Source organism: Schistosoma mansoni (genome assembly GCF_000237925.1).
Source record: "Schistosoma mansoni, WGS project CABG00000000 data, supercontig 0446, strain Puerto Rico, whole genome shotgun sequence".
NCBI lineage: Eukaryota > Metazoa > Platyhelminthes > Trematoda > Strigeidida > Schistosomatidae > Schistosoma > Schistosoma mansoni.
The window spans coordinates 4,981-22,579 of NW_017386276.1; the positions used below are offsets into that span (position 1 = coordinate 4,981).

Genomic DNA, 17,599 nt, shown 5'->3' on the forward strand with positions numbered 1-17,599 from the left:
AGTTTTGAGAATTTAGTCAAGCAGTTGATGTGCGTTGCAAAGGAGCTCACAACTTTCACGTTTCCGATGAATCGTATGAGATGCGTTAAAAAATATGTAAGTGTACACACTTAATGATTACATTGTCAGTATTGATAATGATGGTATGCAAAGACTTGCAAATATTCTCAGCCCTTTTCAAATAATATCGACCTTTACGTTGGTGTATCGGTAGTTCTTGAGTGAATGAATCGCGCTAACAAACATCGGCAATCCACTTTATTTAAAGGACGTAATTAGAAGAAACTGAGTATTGTGAATACTCATGATCGATCATTGTTTTGCTGACAAACAATCAATAAAATGTGCTGAAAGTTCTTAGCAAAAAAGCGTTCACCTTGTTTTCGGTTGTAGATGCGGAAATTTACTTGAGCAATGCGTCGTTTTGTATTGTTCGAATTCATTGTTTAGTCAATGCAAGTTAGTCGTTCGAATCTAACAATATCGGTTTGTGACAGAATAAAAATGTGTAAAGTCAATTGGTATGGAACATTTCTAATTATTTGCCTTTTGCTTTGAAATTTATTTATTATATTTCACAGAGACAGTTTGTTGCGGTACGTCTAATCTATAATGAAAAGCTTCTGACATCTAAGGTTTCCCACTATGCACAAATTCAATAAGGGGGAAATATACAACTTAGTAGATTTTAAAGTCTGCATTTATTCATAACCTGAAATAAGTTATGGCTCTGCAAAATTTTAAAATAGAATGGGAAGAGGTAACTTTCATACGATAGGCAGACTTCAACTAACGTTTTATAATTACTACTTTGAAAATGAACATGCATTCTAATGACCATAAATAAGATGTTTGTGAACGATTCACTAATAAAGATTTTAATGATGAAGGCGAGTGATCTGTTAATTTTCGTTACGCTTAGACGAACAGATGTTCTTTAAAGTGAATTTCTTACTACTCGGCATATAAAGATGTAGCAGGCAACCAAAATATGTGCTCATTGGTTTCTAACTAAAAATTTCGAAACACTTATATTACTCTTTTGTTAACGTTCAAGCAAATTTTATAAAATTTTCAGAAGTGATGTAAAAATGATGTTTCAGGAACATATCGTTGTAGCTAAAATCGTTCACGCTGACTGATCAATCTACCTAAGTTACGCTCCTCTGACTAGTGATGTTCTTTGTAAATCGATTAGTTACTGAACAATTTCCCTTTAAAGGATAACCTTCTTGATACTTCTTTTGAAGGCTTACTAACAGATGACTTTTGAAATATGGAGAGGAGAACATCGGACTCTAAAATCAACTGTCGTGAAACAAACACTGTATTGCACTTGATGAAAGAATAATCTACAAATCATCCACGGAGAGATATACTGAAAATTACTATTGAAGGGTATTCATTTTCGCTTATCACTGTTCTGACTATGTAATTATAGCGATGATTGTTTCCTTAGAGGTCGTTCTAGCAATTAGTTAACATGGCACTTACTACAAATTATAAGAAATCACCAATCCATCATAGTTGAGCTAGATCAGTATGCCTAATATGGAATGAAGTCATCGTGCTTACTAATAATTAACAGATTCATATTAGTATTGAATGACATATTCAATCATATTTACATTCCAGCATCAGAAGACGGTAAAAAAGGTTCGTACTGAGTAGTATTATATATATAGTATATTTTTATAGATATTCCAGTTTAATTTAGATTTGGTTTATTATGACATAATTGTCGACTTAAAATTACACTTATTGAAAGGTTCCCTATGTTGTGGTAAGTTGGTCATTCTTTGCAGTTATTTATAAGTTATTAGTGATTTTCTAACGACTAACTTAGTTTCATTAGGATAAATCAGGATGTATATTACTCTGGTAAGTGTAAATATCACCCGTAGAAAGAAAACACCGATTTAAAAAGTTCATAAAACGGAGTATTCTGCAGAAAGTATACCAGTTATGTGGAAAAGTATAGTTTGCTATCCTGTTATCAAGACTAAGAGAAATATCGTACTACGAATACACGTCTTAGTAACTGGCGTGAACAGTATCTTGTAACGTGAAGCTGTCATGTGTATTCGATTATAAAACATGGAACTTCGACAGATTCCGTCAATTCCGACTAGTTGATATTTATCGAATAATCGGTTAGTGAAAGTGTTGAAGTGAATACAATTGTCCACTTGAGAGTTATTGTCAATATCTAATTTTCGTAAAGAACAAGATACCTCTTCATATGTTTTGATAATTGATATTTATTTGAAAAATAAAGTGTTTCCAAAAACTGTCTGTAAAACGTAGCTGCCGTCGAATCACATGAAGCAGCTATTCATAGAGCAGTCATAATAAATATATTGCTCTTTCTCCTGAAAGTAAACCTACATAACCAGTTCTAAACGCTTTCCTCGGATTAACGGAACGCTTGGTGACACAATTACACAGTATTTTGAATCCATCGCTTCCAATCGCCTACTATACGTCTCACTATTCAAAATTATTGATGGTCACTAGATTTAGCATGTTATTTTGCAACAAACCATTCCTTAATTTTCAATTATTTAAGGTCTGTTTGTTTCAAAGTATATTGAAGGGAGAGTTCGTTTTATCTTATTGTTCTATGACTGTAGATTATTGATTATCCTTTATTGTTCTCTACTTTAGAGAAAGATGGTTGTCCAAGTATGTCGACCAAATTTGTTCGAGGAACATTTTATTTGCAATTTCAAGTGGTTAAGTTCTTTAGAAACCATAAGTCATCGGTGACAATCATATATATATATATATATATTCACCTTGAATTTTTCGACTGATAAGCAACTAACAGCTTAATTGAATTACAATTTCATAAAATGAACGAATTGTCATTCACTACGTTGTAAAGATAACTGCTTAATTATGGATTTTTACTTGAAGGTCAATCTCATTCCATATAGTTGATATGAACTTCGGCTATTAGTACAATATTTGAGAGTAGAAAACGAGTATTAGGAAGTATCTAGATTCATGCACTTGATAAACCTGCAGTATCGTATTTACGTGATGTCTTATAATGAAAATGAACCGACATTTTATCTGAGTGTTTATCAATTTGTTTCTGTTTAATCACTTAGCTGACCACACATTTTGACAAACATAGAACTGGATGGAAAAATCTATTACTTCTCAGCTTGAAATATTTTGAGAATGCATGTAAACATATAATGATACAAGTGATAACGATTACCTCAATTTACCTCAACATAAGTAGCATACACAACATAATGACACATTACTAATTAAACCCATCTAAAATCTCATAATCGTTTGTTTATGTACATTATCATCTCAGTTCCAAGTAAGTCTAGTCTTACTTCAAAACTGTTTATAATGATGACTGCACTATGAAAATTAGAATAATATGAAAATGACTGAGTATTTGTGATTTTACCTCTGTAATTGTCGGATATCTCTCATTCGCTTTCCGCTATCTTAAGAATTGAAAGGATACACTGACTATCTTTTGGGTCCATGACAATCATTCTGCCTGAAATATAGTAGATGGTTGATCAGAGCAGTTTCACTATTTATGTGTTAATCTAACACGTTAACATCTACTCTTAATAACAAATTTATAAGTCAGTTACTTGTCAAGCACTACAGTCTCTCGAAAACAGACGAATTTCATTTTCTGTTCTAATTAAACAGGCACTCCAGATCTTTTGCTTGGAAATTGTAAGTATATTTGACATCCAATTTCATGATTCCCAGTTTATCAATCTATATCTCTTGTCGTAATAGCTGTTTTACCAAATACAAACGCCGGAATCTTGATGTTGAAATGCCTCTCAACTAGTATTTACGTAAAAGTAATCGCTTAAATATAGTTTGTGTTGTGCAGAGACGTAAATATGAAGCAACTTTGCTTAAGTGACACTGCACACCGATGAAACTGTATCAGCATGCAAGTTTTCCTACAAGGGTGACGATTCAATACGAAACAAAAATAACAGACATTTACAAAAACGACTGACCGAACATTTATGCACGGTAGCTTATCCAGAGTACCACTAATATGACAGTTTACGTTGATTAATTCACACACTTAGACAATGTAGGTCAATCGCAGCTGCATTGATCAGCTCCTAGGCAGATAAGATTCTCTAGATTTCAAATGTTGGTGTCTATTAGAAATAAATATTACTCGGTATTATTACGTAATATCGAAACAGGACAGACAAAATGCTCAAGTAAGATAAAAAGAATTCATTTTATCTGATTTGGATCACGTTAATTTCCTACAACCTGTAGTATCTAAAAATCACAAATTAGTAAAATTTGTTGAAATTACTAGCATAAACGTGTCTCATCGGAATCTGTTATCATCACAACTACCAACTACAATTATTGCTTGACAAATATAAGAAAACCGAAACCAGTAAATATGGTCACAGTCAATAAGAAGACCATTCTTATCAATCTCGACTTTAAGTGTGATGTGGCTTGATGGAGAACCATCAGAATGTTCAATCCGTGTTCTTCTTTCTTTAAGACGGTGAGCGGAAAAATAGCTATAAATAACACGCTTATATGAACAACAAACAGTAGATAAAAATAATTTTCATTGTCATCATTCATGGTAAACATGTTAATTTTATTTCTGATATCTCAAAACAGACCAGCGCCATCAACGAATGAGTGAGCATTGGTTTCATATTTACACCTATGATATCGTGCATATTTATCTGTATTATTCCTCATGACAGATGGAGGTGATCCATATTCAAATAACATGTATCAAACCAGTCCAATTTGAATTCTCTGTCATCCATTGCGTTAATCAGCTAATGTACACAAAGTTTACGAGTGAACAGGACACCCTATTAAAGCTAAGTGACTTGAATATATATTGATAAATATCAGAAATAGGATATTAGAGGCTAAAGTGACATAGTATATATCGCAATGGAGTCAAATCTGATGCTCAAGGGTTTGTTTCACAAGATCGACAACTGCACATTTTTTGCGACATATGATTTTGTCTTTCATTATCGGTTATCAACATCATAAGTCACTAAGATTGACTTCGTTCTGTGAACATTGCTAATAGATACACTAACACTGAATAAGTTGCACATTGGTTAATTCTATAACTGATCTGCTATCATCAGGAGAGAAACGGTTTTGCAATCAGAAGTAATTATCACAGCCCGTATTGAGAGTCAAGTCGGGTTCAAATATCACTGCGGAGACTTGCTTGTAAGCAGTTAGGATTGAGGGAAGGTACCGTGATAATAAAGTAACCAATATCTTAGTACCTTTTTCATTCTGAACAGTATTAATGATTTAATTGGTGTAGATTGCAAACAATATTCAGAGGATTCATGAACCATGGAATGAATGATAGATACTTGTCAATCAATTATATGACAATACTGGATATCGTATTCTTCACTTACGCCGCACTGTATTTTAAAAAATATCGCTGTTCTAGAAAATTATTTAGAGGAAGTGTGTAAGTTATGTTCAATGTTCATCTTCAAAATACACTTCTATTCTCATGTCAACATTTTTATGATCCAGAAGTTCTAAAACTATTTTTAGTTTGCTTCCATAACGTTGTGCAAACGTTTAATAGATTAATTACTCAATAATCTTTAATAAGTCATATACGATTGTTTTACTGCCACCTAACAAACTTTGGGTGATATTTCGAGAGAACGTACGGGAAGGTATCAGTTAAATATAATGTCAATATCACCTTCTCTAAGTCTATCATTTCATTTTGGATGCAATGAAAGTTCTTATTTTCATCCTTATTGATTTCGAACAATTATTATAATGAGTTAGTTCAGATTATCATAAAAGATATATGTGTTGAAGTCTGTCCTGTTTAGTTCCGTCAAGAAATATCGAGTTTCATTTGCACACTGAATTTTCGTACACTGAAATAATATTTCACACTTATGACACACTTTTCCATAGGCGAAAATTTCATATGTAAGTTTTATGGGCATTACAGATGTTTACTTAGACAATGTTAGACATGAAATTCACGACTGCTTCAGAAGTAATCCATAAAAAAACTAGAGGTTTACAAGATGAATTTCGGGTCTGTAGAGATTTCGATAATTTCTCTCTAATGTTGAACTTTATTGCATATATATTTGCAGAGAGAGATCTCAACTTTGGATTCTTGCAATTGATGCAAAATAAACCACAAAATAACTAGGTGAATAAGCATGGTGTCAAATTTATGAGATGAATGAATCAGGCACATTGTAATATAGTAATAAACGCAATCATGGTTCAACAGTCTTTGATGGATAATCCACAAGACAAAACCTAAGATACTTATCTATTAACAACTGATAACTCTTATTTGTCGGCAGTTAGGATACACTGGGATATACAACGATATACAACTTCTACCTTCCGTATCAAGGTACCTAGTTGTTCCACCAGACTTATAGTTTCCATGCACTTTGTCGATTATTCCATGTCTGTATACTGAAGTAGTTCAGATGAAGTCTGATCGTTTATGTATTTGGTGTATTTTATAACTAACGTAGTTAGAAATAATGTAGAATAGTTTTCAAATCAATTGTAAACAATTGAACAGATAATATTTGAACTTAACTTCAGAGGTTGGGATAAATCACACCGATTGATGAGTATGATATTACGATTGCCACAAACAAAGTGAAAAAACCCACTGTTTTGAAGTGATATGACGTATAAATGAATAAGTGAGCTGTCGATTTATCAAAATGACATTGTGATAAGTCGCATATTAAGTTATATTTTACCTAAATGAATATTTCATTCTGAAAAATAATCAGCTTTTGAACAGTTCGTCATTATATGAAGCAGTGTATGGATCCAAGGTGTAAAGACAGGCGCTTTCAGTCGAACAAATCAAATACGCAATTCGGTATGGTATCTGTGACAAAGATGCATCAAGATCAAATTTCCTAAAACAGTAACTAGAAGTGATATTAGATAACTATAGAGACTGTAGAGAAAACTAATTGAAATTCACATTGATAAGAAAAGCATAGGATGCTTAAAAACCAAGCGATAGTTTCATTGCTCGTAAACATCTTTCATACTGAAATGTCTGTTTACAATTAGCTATTCAAATAGGAACTACTCGTATATGAACTATTTAAGAATGGTTTTAAAATGTGTAATTGTATTATATTTGTTATTACATTTGATAGACACGCCATAAAATACCGGAAAATTGGTTGTTCATGATTAATTACGTTTAAAAATATGCTAAACTGACCGACCGTTGATTTATGTATTTGATTTATTTGTACAACTTAAATAATAAAAGACCTTCGTAAGCTCTAGTTCGTCTTTTTTCATATCTTGAATATTGGATGTTAAATTATTGGGAACGTTTATACAGAGCATTATATTCCACTTTTAAAGTTTGATTATGATTGCATTTCTTAAATTTCTTTATGTGTTGTGGTATTGTTGAGCACACATTTATCTGCTGATCGTCTTAGATCAATCATAAGTCATTTAGAAACCACGCATTCGGTTTAATGCCGAGTTGACTTGTTTCTGTTCTTGACAAACAATGGCAGTTCCCCTTCTAAATAAACTGTCACAAAATGAATTCTTGTGTTGAAGCATGGAGGCCGTACTGAGTGACAAGGAATGAAACCGTTTTGAGATGACCAATTTCATTAAGATTATAAGTTTATCATGTACATCTTGATCAGTGGCATATAATACGATTTCCTAGTTCATAATTTTTTGACACAAAAGTAAAGTCTGTAAAATAAAAAATATCTATAGATTTACATATATGTACATAAATAGCAGTAATAACAATTATTCCTTATAAATCTCTAATTACGAAAAGTTGCGTATCATGAAATCTCTGAGTATCTCAAGGTGTTAGCAATGTAGATGATCGTTTTGACAATGTACATAGTTAGATTTCACTGACATGCCAAATTTACAGTAAAATCGGTGAACGACAGCATTTATTATCAGTTCATTGGGTGATGAATTTCCATTTCAATTCACTTACTACTACCAAATATTTAGTAGTGCAATATAAGTACTTGGAGACAAAATAAAGTGGAATTTGTCCTGAAAACGTCAATACTTGCTCTCATAGTTCTGTTCCAAACATACATAGTATTGCTTATAATTGTTTGTGACTCATAATTTACATGTATACGTAAAGAGATAGGAACAAATTTACTGAAAAGAGTACTCATGTATTTTATATTCAATGAAATGTTACCGTAGCATTGAAAGTAATATTTGTGTACAGTAATTGTCAAATGTACTTCATATGTATCTATTTATGTTGTTCTAATTTCATTCACTTGAATATTTGAAGCATCACTGTTTTCAGTTTCATAATTAATCATTTAGTTCGGTGCAATTGTGCTGTGGAATATACAAATCGACTGTCTATCAGATATTTGTGATTTTTGAATTATTTGTATATTTGAGTAATCGAATTAACGGTCAACAGCATTTCAACACTGTAAACTATTGACTGTAATAAAATTGCAGTGTACTGTGATAGTCACATGTTAGTAAGACGGATTATGCTCTCCTGCTGCATATACATAGATGAAAAGACATAGTCTATCCGGTAAATTCTAATCACATGGTTCATTCTTAATTAAGATTTCATGAAAACCTAATCTCTGCACACGTGGTAATTCGAATCACTGAAGCGAAATATCTTGTTGTCACAATAACTTTTACTTAGAGGATTATTATTGTGTTTTGAGAAAACGCAGACAATTTGGTCAAATGAAGAATCGTTGAGTAATAAATGTTCAATTAATTCTCAACTATTTCACTGTAGAAGGAGAAAGTTTATAAAAAGGAGTGGAGTTTTAGAAAAAGAACTAGTTATTTTACGAGTGGAAATGAAGAATGGGTTGATAATGTCTTTATTTTCTAGTTATCGAGTAGCTTGTATATGACATCCTTTAAACAATGGTGTTACAAAATCGGTGCATTCATAGTTAGGTAAACAACTAATTGGATAGAATTTCATGGAAGTATATAACTGATAACTATGTGGTCAATGTGAAACTTTCTGAGCATAAAATGAAGGCCTTCTTTTCTAGTCGTAGTCTTTGACTATTGAATGGTGTAATTTTGTAACAACCCATCAGTTTACACACCATTTGCATCAATACAGTACAAAATTAGCAATTATATTTTGCCACTCACAATTTGCACAAAAACTGGTATGTATTTTTTTGTGATTCTACAACATTTGTCACATGATATTTTCTGACACATCTGAAGGGAAGCAGTGCATTTTGATTAAATCTAATTAACATCATAAGAAAAACGTGAAGATGTAGAATCAAGTTCCCTTTCCGAACAGATATTCTTTGAGACTCAGGGAGCATGTTGACTGTGGGTTCAAATATATAGTGAAGGGTAAAGCACAAAAAGTAGTTCATTACCATAAGAGGACACGATGGCGTAAAAATAACTGAACACTACAAAACACAAGGTTTGAAAACAGGTTTGTGAAAATAAAATTTAAGCAATCCATATATTTATGACAAACGGTAACCAAAACTAAACCCACTAGTGTGGGAAAGATTTACCTCATATGTATTTTTGAGAAGTAGGTTGTAATATCTAGTAAACAGGTAATATTACCACTTAATGTCATTTTTTTCAAAATAATGAACACCCAGTAAATGATTAGTTTTCAGTTTTCGATGTTCACTGATTATATATTTTCTCAACTATGAAGATTTATGATTATTTTATTCAACGAAAGTTATTCGTAAAATAAAGTAAGTTGTTTGCTTCAGTAAAAGTATATTAGGGAAATGAATTTCTCATTATTCAATCGATAGTAAAGGAAAAGATACATAGAAAGTGTTCGAGAGTAATAACTATAACGCCTTCAGGTTTTCCATGGTGGTCTAGCTTCAATTGACTCACGATTTCAACTATGAAAATATAACGCATACTACCAAAAATCTATAGCAGCTTCTGTACTCCAACCAATATTAAGTTGTAAAATAATGAGCGAAGTAAACTGATTGTTAAGTTTGTCAGACTACACTTGACGATTTTTGCAAAGATTATCTAACTCTGTTAAATGTAATGGTAAGTAAATGTACACAACTATCAGCTTTGTAATTATCCTTTCGTTTGATGTCGTTGATAACTTCTGTAAATATAATTGGAATATGAGTTTTGTGACAGGCGCTTGTTAGTCATGTACGCGACTTATAAGACGGATGATTAGAACGAGCATGCGAGTGCGAAGTGGAACTGCTCACTGTTATTATGAAATGACACTTAATTAAATGTGATCCTGTTTTCGCATCACATAAAGAAATCCCAATTAACTGAAGCAGGCTACGTGAGACAAAAGCCTTTTCAAAGATTCCCTGCACAGAAGTCAATGAATTTAGAATAAGCTTTATGAGGGATGATAGTCTCTAATACAGTCATCACAAATACTAAATCAATATGTTCACCGTGGGAGGAAATAACAAATTCCTCCACAGACTAGTTCAAAGTCATCAAGTGTTCCAATGATCATAAAGTGTGGACTCAATAACTTTGAGGAAAAACAACGTTTTACAATATTATAAGTACTTGAATTATAAATATCAATAGATATGAGAATGATGTATTTCTGACAAAGGTGTTAGGTGGCATCTTTACGGGCATGATCAATGCTATACAGTGGAGATTTCAGTAAATGTTTGGATATAGGGTGGATGCCAAGAAGAGTTGTTAAAATGGGGTGTTAAAAAATCTGTAATGATTTACTGGAGAGTTTGGAAGCAGATTTTTTGCATATTATTAGTGTAATGAAACTGTTTAACAACTTTACATTTGTTATAAAATAACAACTGAAAGGTTCTCGGTATGAGCTGTGATCTTAACGAGCGCATACATAATGTTTACGTGTCGGGCATACTCAGAATCGTCATGGCTGTGCACTGTAAATGATGAACTGAAAAGAAAAGAAAAAGAATCAGCAGCAAGATATTAGGATGTAAAACCTCAACAATGCTTAATAGTTTGCAGTGAAGTGGACGATTGTATGGTAAATCAGTAGAAAAAATTAATAACCAAAATGAATTACAGTTCAATAGTCTCCAAGTAAGAGTATACAATAATAAAGAACAATGAACTGTGACATTTAACAAGGTGGAATGAGTTGGTATAATGTTGAGGAAGTTGCAGTTGTAAGCTAAAAGGCTGTTTTTTAAAGTCAAAAATGCAACAAAAGAGAAAAGAATTATGAATAGTCTGAAGAAGACTTTGCTCCAAATAGTTACCATTGGCATGATAATCTGAAGGATAAGGTGTTACTGTGAAGCTAATTTGTCTTTGTATAACATATAAAGCATGAAGAGTCTTGAGAATATACTAAGTTAAAAACATCCAGAAAATGCAATATGTCACATTCCTAATAAGATGATAGTAAACAAATATAGTAACTAATAATCACATTGGTATTTAGGTCTATTAAAGATGAATAAATAAAGAATTATTATATCCTATGCGGTTATGCATCTTATGGTTACATTGATTGCATAATCGGTACCATTAAACCATTTGTCAAGTGTGAAACCATAGCTGTGGATTTGTATGATGATCTGTAATAAAACTGTAGCGGTAAATAAATCACTAAAATCAATAGCTCTGAAAGTCTTCAACATTTGATGCTGACCACATTAATTTTAATGGATTCACCTAGCTGAAGGCGTATGATCATGCACCCCAACCAGATCACGAGTGGAATCGCCGCGTTCAACTTCTCCTACAACAGCTAGCCAGTTTAGATCAGTCACTTTTCGATATATTGATAGCCTATCAAATATATCTTAGAACCTCTTCGCTTCTGACTTCTGGTTTCATTGGGTGGGCACGTTTCGATCATAGAAGGTGTTACTGATCAAGGTGTTGTCAAACTCCGAATACGTGTGACATCTTCAAAACTAAACCCCTATAATACCCCCAATTCACATTGAAACAAATAATGGAAATCAGGTTTATTCATTCAACAACAACATCAAACTGGATAAACTCCTATAAAATACAATACCGATTATTTAAATCACATCAGAAACTTTTGTTTTTGTTCTTAACTTTGTACAGTTGCCCACATCAATCCTTGCAAACTAGTGTCCTTCTGGATAGAGAGGAACAGTTGCCTCAAAGACGAGACAAAATATAACCAAATATCCAAGGTCAATGATGGTATCAATGAAGGATGAAGGTCGACACACTCTTCTTCCGTGTATTAGATACACAAGAGCATAAAATAATTATCTAGAGTTCACTGCTCCACAATGTCATATTGCAACTCTGTAGTAGAGGAACATTTAAGCCCTACTTCATAATTTAATAGCTTCAGAACATAGACTTCACTCAATTGATGTCAACTTTCCACTACCCAAAGTAATCATGGATAATTATTCTGGATTCTTTTTGATGCCTTGACTGATCTTTCAGGAAGAAATGCAGTTGTTTACATTTAGTTAGAAAAAACTATCAAGAAAATTTACCATTTATTTCACATTGTCACATGGATATGGAAGTCTTAGGTATTCAACTCTACGCATATATTCCATATGCTGTCTGTACGGGAAGGCATTCTTCCGTACTAAAATGTTAATAGAGTTATTTAAGACTATTTTATTTGTATATCCATTCGAAAACGCAATATATGAAGGCTTTTCGTCATTTTCCAATATGCTCAAGTTCTATTGTATTTATATTTACATTAAGAAGAAATGTCAATATAATCTCACAAATAACTGTCTTTCTCAAAAGACTCTATACAGTTCCTATGAATAGTGTGACATTGTATGTTGTGTATGTATGTGGTGAGTGTGTTAATGTATAAAGCATGTATATTGTAGATGAGTTTATTTAGTAATCATTCATATTTTAGTGATTATCAGAGTATCTATGGAGAAAGAGATCATTCATAAGATTAATAAAAACAAAAAAATTTGCATAAATCCAAGATTGTAGATCAGCACACATTATTATTATTATTATTCACATTAATTCGATTAATCAAAAAGAAAGATTAAATAAGCACATTTAAGCCACGCAGACATTCTGTATGCTGTGATATAAATGTATAAATAGAAGAAGAACAATGAGAAACATTCATTGTCAATACAACAATATGAAGCTATTTGGTACAAGTTGTTTACTGATTGTCTGTTTAATACAGATACTTGTTCCAGTTTGTAAATATAAGTTGATGAGATTTTATGACTGTAGGTGATATGAGCACAATTAGGATGATTATTTTATCCAACCCTTCATTTTTATTATCGATCTTATTACTCAGAAACAATTTTCATACAAGAGAATTCGAACATAATCACACAACCAACTATCCTATACTTCAGCTGTAGGATACAATTTTAATTTGAATGTGTGACTTTAGAGCGTCAGAAAATTGTTTTCATTTGTCGTTTAAGTACTACAAAATGTTCTATAATTTCTCCTTTTGATTTTTACACGAACGTATTCATTGAATCTTCATTCTTCTAGGGAATAGAAACTAAAATTATGGATAAGATGTAATCTGTGAACAGATTATGTTACAAGCTGAACGATTGATGTTTTAAGTGAAGACAGAAAGTGGACCACTTAGTTAACACAAAAAAAACAGTATGCATCAGCAACAGATCATTCAAATAATGCAGTAAAATTTGCTAAACTCAAATAACAATCTAAATAATAATAATATATATTCTGAAAATAATATTTACAGAATTCACACCAGTTTACAGGCATGGTCAGATTGTTATAAAAATCAACATTCAATGTAGAGAGCAAACATGAAATATAAGAAAGTTTTATGTTCGCTGGTTTAGTAATTGATAAAAAGTTTATATATGGCAGGCCAATGCAACACCAGGGAACTTGTCATTTTTTCTTAAGTGGATAGCCTGATGATTGATCAACATTGTTCTGTAAGGTTATTTCTAGTGCCAGAACAACTAGAGAAAGTAAGATTAAAGCAAAGAGCCTGGAGCAACAAAACAATGATAGCAAGTAAGAGGTTAAACACTTAAAGTTCCGATAATCTCACTTGTGGAGTAAGATACACTTGCAGGCGCTAGAGCATTTAATGCATTTTCAGAGGAGCAAAAGGCATTAATTGAGCGAACAAACAATGGGAGAGAGTTCAACATACGGATAGTTTGAGGTAAATTATTCCAGAGCCTAGAAAACTTACAGGTAAAGTAATTCATATAGAGAGAAGATCTAGAATATGTTTGTTTCGCTAAAGACAAGGAGTTACGAATGTCGTAATGTGAGGCTTTAGCATATTGAATCGCCTGACTAGATGTGATAAAATTAGTGTTGCACCGTATTATTTTGAGAAGAAGCTCTTGATTCTTATGGGAACTTCTAGGGTTTTCCGTATTACATGCAGAACTAATATTTCGGTGACTCATATAACGTATAATGACTATATAGACTACTCACAACACTGCATCTAAGTGTTACGGTACTATAGACTGAGTGGAGTCGTTTGTTCTTCTGGTTACAGTATTAAGAAACATTTGTATCACATTTAGTCTGTCCATCACAGTACTATCGACTGCCAACTGTTAGTATGAGAAATTAGCTGACTGGTAATTCGATTCACCATTATCAATAACCTTTCCTATTCATATGCATAATTATTTTAGGTTATAACGGTAAGTTCAGTTCAATATTTTGAAACTAGTTTCAGTACTACTTTGTCAGTTTCGTCTAATGGTTGTGACGTCTGAAGTAAGAGAGTATCCTCATAATGACAATAACTGATTGTCTAAGATGTAATCCTTGCAATTGTGTAATACTTCTCAGAAGCTTTGATCGTTAGCAGAAGTTGGAAAAATACCCATATTACTATACGTGTGTATGTTAATATTCGATCTAAATAAAAGAACACTGACGATGAAAGCCGTTCGATTATCTATATCTAAGTCTATATATATATATATATAAATTATCGTGAACGTTTCGGAAATGGATTTATTTTGTGTTTGTGACAAAAAAGGTAATCCTCAACTTTCCTTGAAAAACTGTAAGTACAATTTAAATTTCTTTCTAATTTTTCATTGATTTTTTTCGACTTCAATAATATTTCGGGAAATCAGTTTAATAAGAGACATTAATCATTGTCGTGACAATATTATTCATCTAAGTAGTATATGAATGATACAGTTGATTGAAAATCTAGAAATGAAATGTTTTTAGCTTGGTAACAACCATTTTAAAATGTGTTCTGGAAATCAGATTTTATATGGAACATAAAACTTCGATACAAGCTGATAATCATTGGGATTTTCGCAAATATCTGATCCATTTTTGTGGTATTCCAGTTGATTATTGTATTCACATGGATATGTAACTGGATAGCTACAGCCTATATTATCAGATCTCAAGGAGGGTAACAATCTGTGCATGCTATGCATACAAGATGCATTTGAGAAATGTTGTATTTAATTATCGCAATGAATATATATATAAGACGTTTAATAGAAAGAAAACAAAATAAACTTTTTATGATAATCGGACGTAATGCATATGCTGTCTTTTATATTTACTACTCAAAACAGTTGAGCGTAAACTCCAAATGAGTAAGTTATTGATCCTTCACTACAAATATGATGTTGTGCATATTTTTTAATCATGACTATTTATTAGAAGTTTAATTTAATACTAAATTATGAATATAGTTACCTCATAAGAAGCTCTGTGATCACCTTCAACTTACAGATATATATATATATATGAATGAAGTTCAAGTAGTAAACACCAATAGCTTAACTCACAAACAATGATTTTGTTGATAAATCTCACAGATAGAAAAGCTGAGAAGAATGGCATACAATCTAACCTAATAGAGATATAATGTACGAAGAAAACACCATAGGTTCATGTAATTGTTTCAAGACTGATAAGAGAAAAATTTGATAGGTGTGCCTCTTCTTACAATTTATTGACTAAATACACATAAAGTGAGTACTTTAAGTGAAATAGATTGGTGGATACAGGAAAACTGAATGATTTGTGCATTCGTTGAAAGAATATTCGTACTGCTTACCGTCTTCGTTGAACTTTTTGTTCAACATGTAAGTGGTAAGTGTATCAGTTTATAATGATATTAATATTGAATCTAAGTTGTGCCTAGATCATTTATATGTAACAACAAATGATACACTAATACGATGAATGATGTGCAGATGAATAATGTGTGAATAGCTGTTAATTGGTCTTGTGAGTAACAGGTTTCTGTTCACACTTGATATTCGGCAGATCGACGAAATCAAGACTGATGCTTGTTCTGTATTATTCAATAATATTACTTTTCAGAAATTGTTTAATATCTTTATTCCTTTGTACAGCAAATCCAGATTTTGACCGAATTTACCAGTCAGATGTGTTTTCATTAATTTTGTTATTAAAGTTAACAGACTAAAAGACGCTTGTAAGTTCGTTATGGCCATTTTTCTCCTAACAAACCCTTCTTCTTATTTGGATGTTGTGAAATCTGTCCATTAGAAAATAATTATATGTAAGAACAGTTATGTAATAGGTGTGTGGATAATCGAATGGGGAAGAGAATAAACGGAAGGAAATGAAAAACCACAAACATATTTAAGGTGTGAAAAATTAGCAAGGTCGTTTTTAATATGTCAAAACGGCTGACAACAGGGGAGGTTGTCACGTATTCTGAACCCTAGTTGATGTGTCCTGTACTTGTTTGTCATGTTTTTACGATTTCCCTTTTAATTTCCACCTATTTTAGTATTTGCACAACTCTTATTACGTGATCTATATAGTTTCTTGTGATTACTATTTTGTTCTCCTCTTATTCAAGTTTGGTCTATCGCTTATGATGGACTATTGATTAGAACTTTATTAGTTTGTCATTCACATCGTTACTAGTGCACTTTGCTTCTTACAGTAGATTTGCACTTTACACCAATAATGTCCTGTTGTGTAAATAACATTAAGCAACAGAGGTCTTGCTTAATTATACCCACCCGGTCTCGCAACAATGGGACCTATTTCAATCAGTTCCAACAAGGATGGAAGATCTAAAAGTGATTTTACTGGTTGCTTTTGCGTAGTTATTAGTTGATCCCAATAATTTTTACAACAATGGAAATTTTGATGGCAATTAGCTCTAGTAAACACACTATGATTATTTTAGATTGAAATTCGGACGTGGTTACAATCTCCGGGTATTTGTTTCTTAGTATGCTGTTTGCAATAGCAGTTCCGTCACTAAAACCACTAATGAATCCATCAAGAGAATTTGAGGAAGGAAGCGTTTTCCCTTTTTCCCACTCCTCATTTCTAGTTCTATCGCATTCAGAAACGAATCTTTAGCATCAGATTTTCATTCACAAACAAGCTTATTTCAACACTGACGTGTTCATAATGTCAGTAGACATTTAAATAAAGTGTAATGATTCCCTTAATAGTGCATCCACTGACTCTACACAGATGACGTAAACTTTTTATTGAATAACATTGAATGAATAATGAGGATTAGAATTTTATTCTATTTATTTCCATAACATGTCAAATCTTTAAATTCATA

The 17,599-nt window shown here is 32.1% G+C and overlaps 2 protein-coding genes across 2 annotated transcripts, besides 3 other annotated features; one reads left to right on the plus strand and one right to left on the minus strand.

Annotated features, from left to right (window-relative positions):
- Positions 1–688: 688 nt before the first annotated feature.
- Smp_205590 (unnamed protein product) lies at positions 689–841 on the minus strand (the record flags this gene model as incomplete). The annotated part of the gene is made up of 1 exon (XM_018792252.1): positions 689–841. The coding sequence occupies one exon, from the start codon at positions 839–841 to the stop codon at positions 689–691; it is 153 nt and encodes a 50-aa protein (XP_018644746.1).
- Positions 842–3,335: 2,494 nt separating this feature from the next.
- Smp_181510.1 (MEG-2 (ESP15) family) lies at positions 3,336–17,599 on the plus strand (the record flags this gene model as incomplete). Its single annotated transcript, XM_018792254.1, has 4 exons — positions 3,336–3,340; positions 3,717–3,743; positions 4,660–4,680; positions 17,596–17,599. Coding segments are annotated over 4 exons (57 nt in total), but the record flags the coding sequence as incomplete, so codon positions are not given.
- Positions 3,718–3,743: a sequence feature (Short protein (Smp_181510.1, CAZ37629.2) was converted to a misc_feature.).
- Positions 4,660–4,680: a sequence feature (Short protein (Smp_181510.1, CAZ37629.2) was converted to a misc_feature.).
- Positions 17,596–17,599: a sequence feature (Short protein (Smp_181510.1, CAZ37629.2) was converted to a misc_feature.).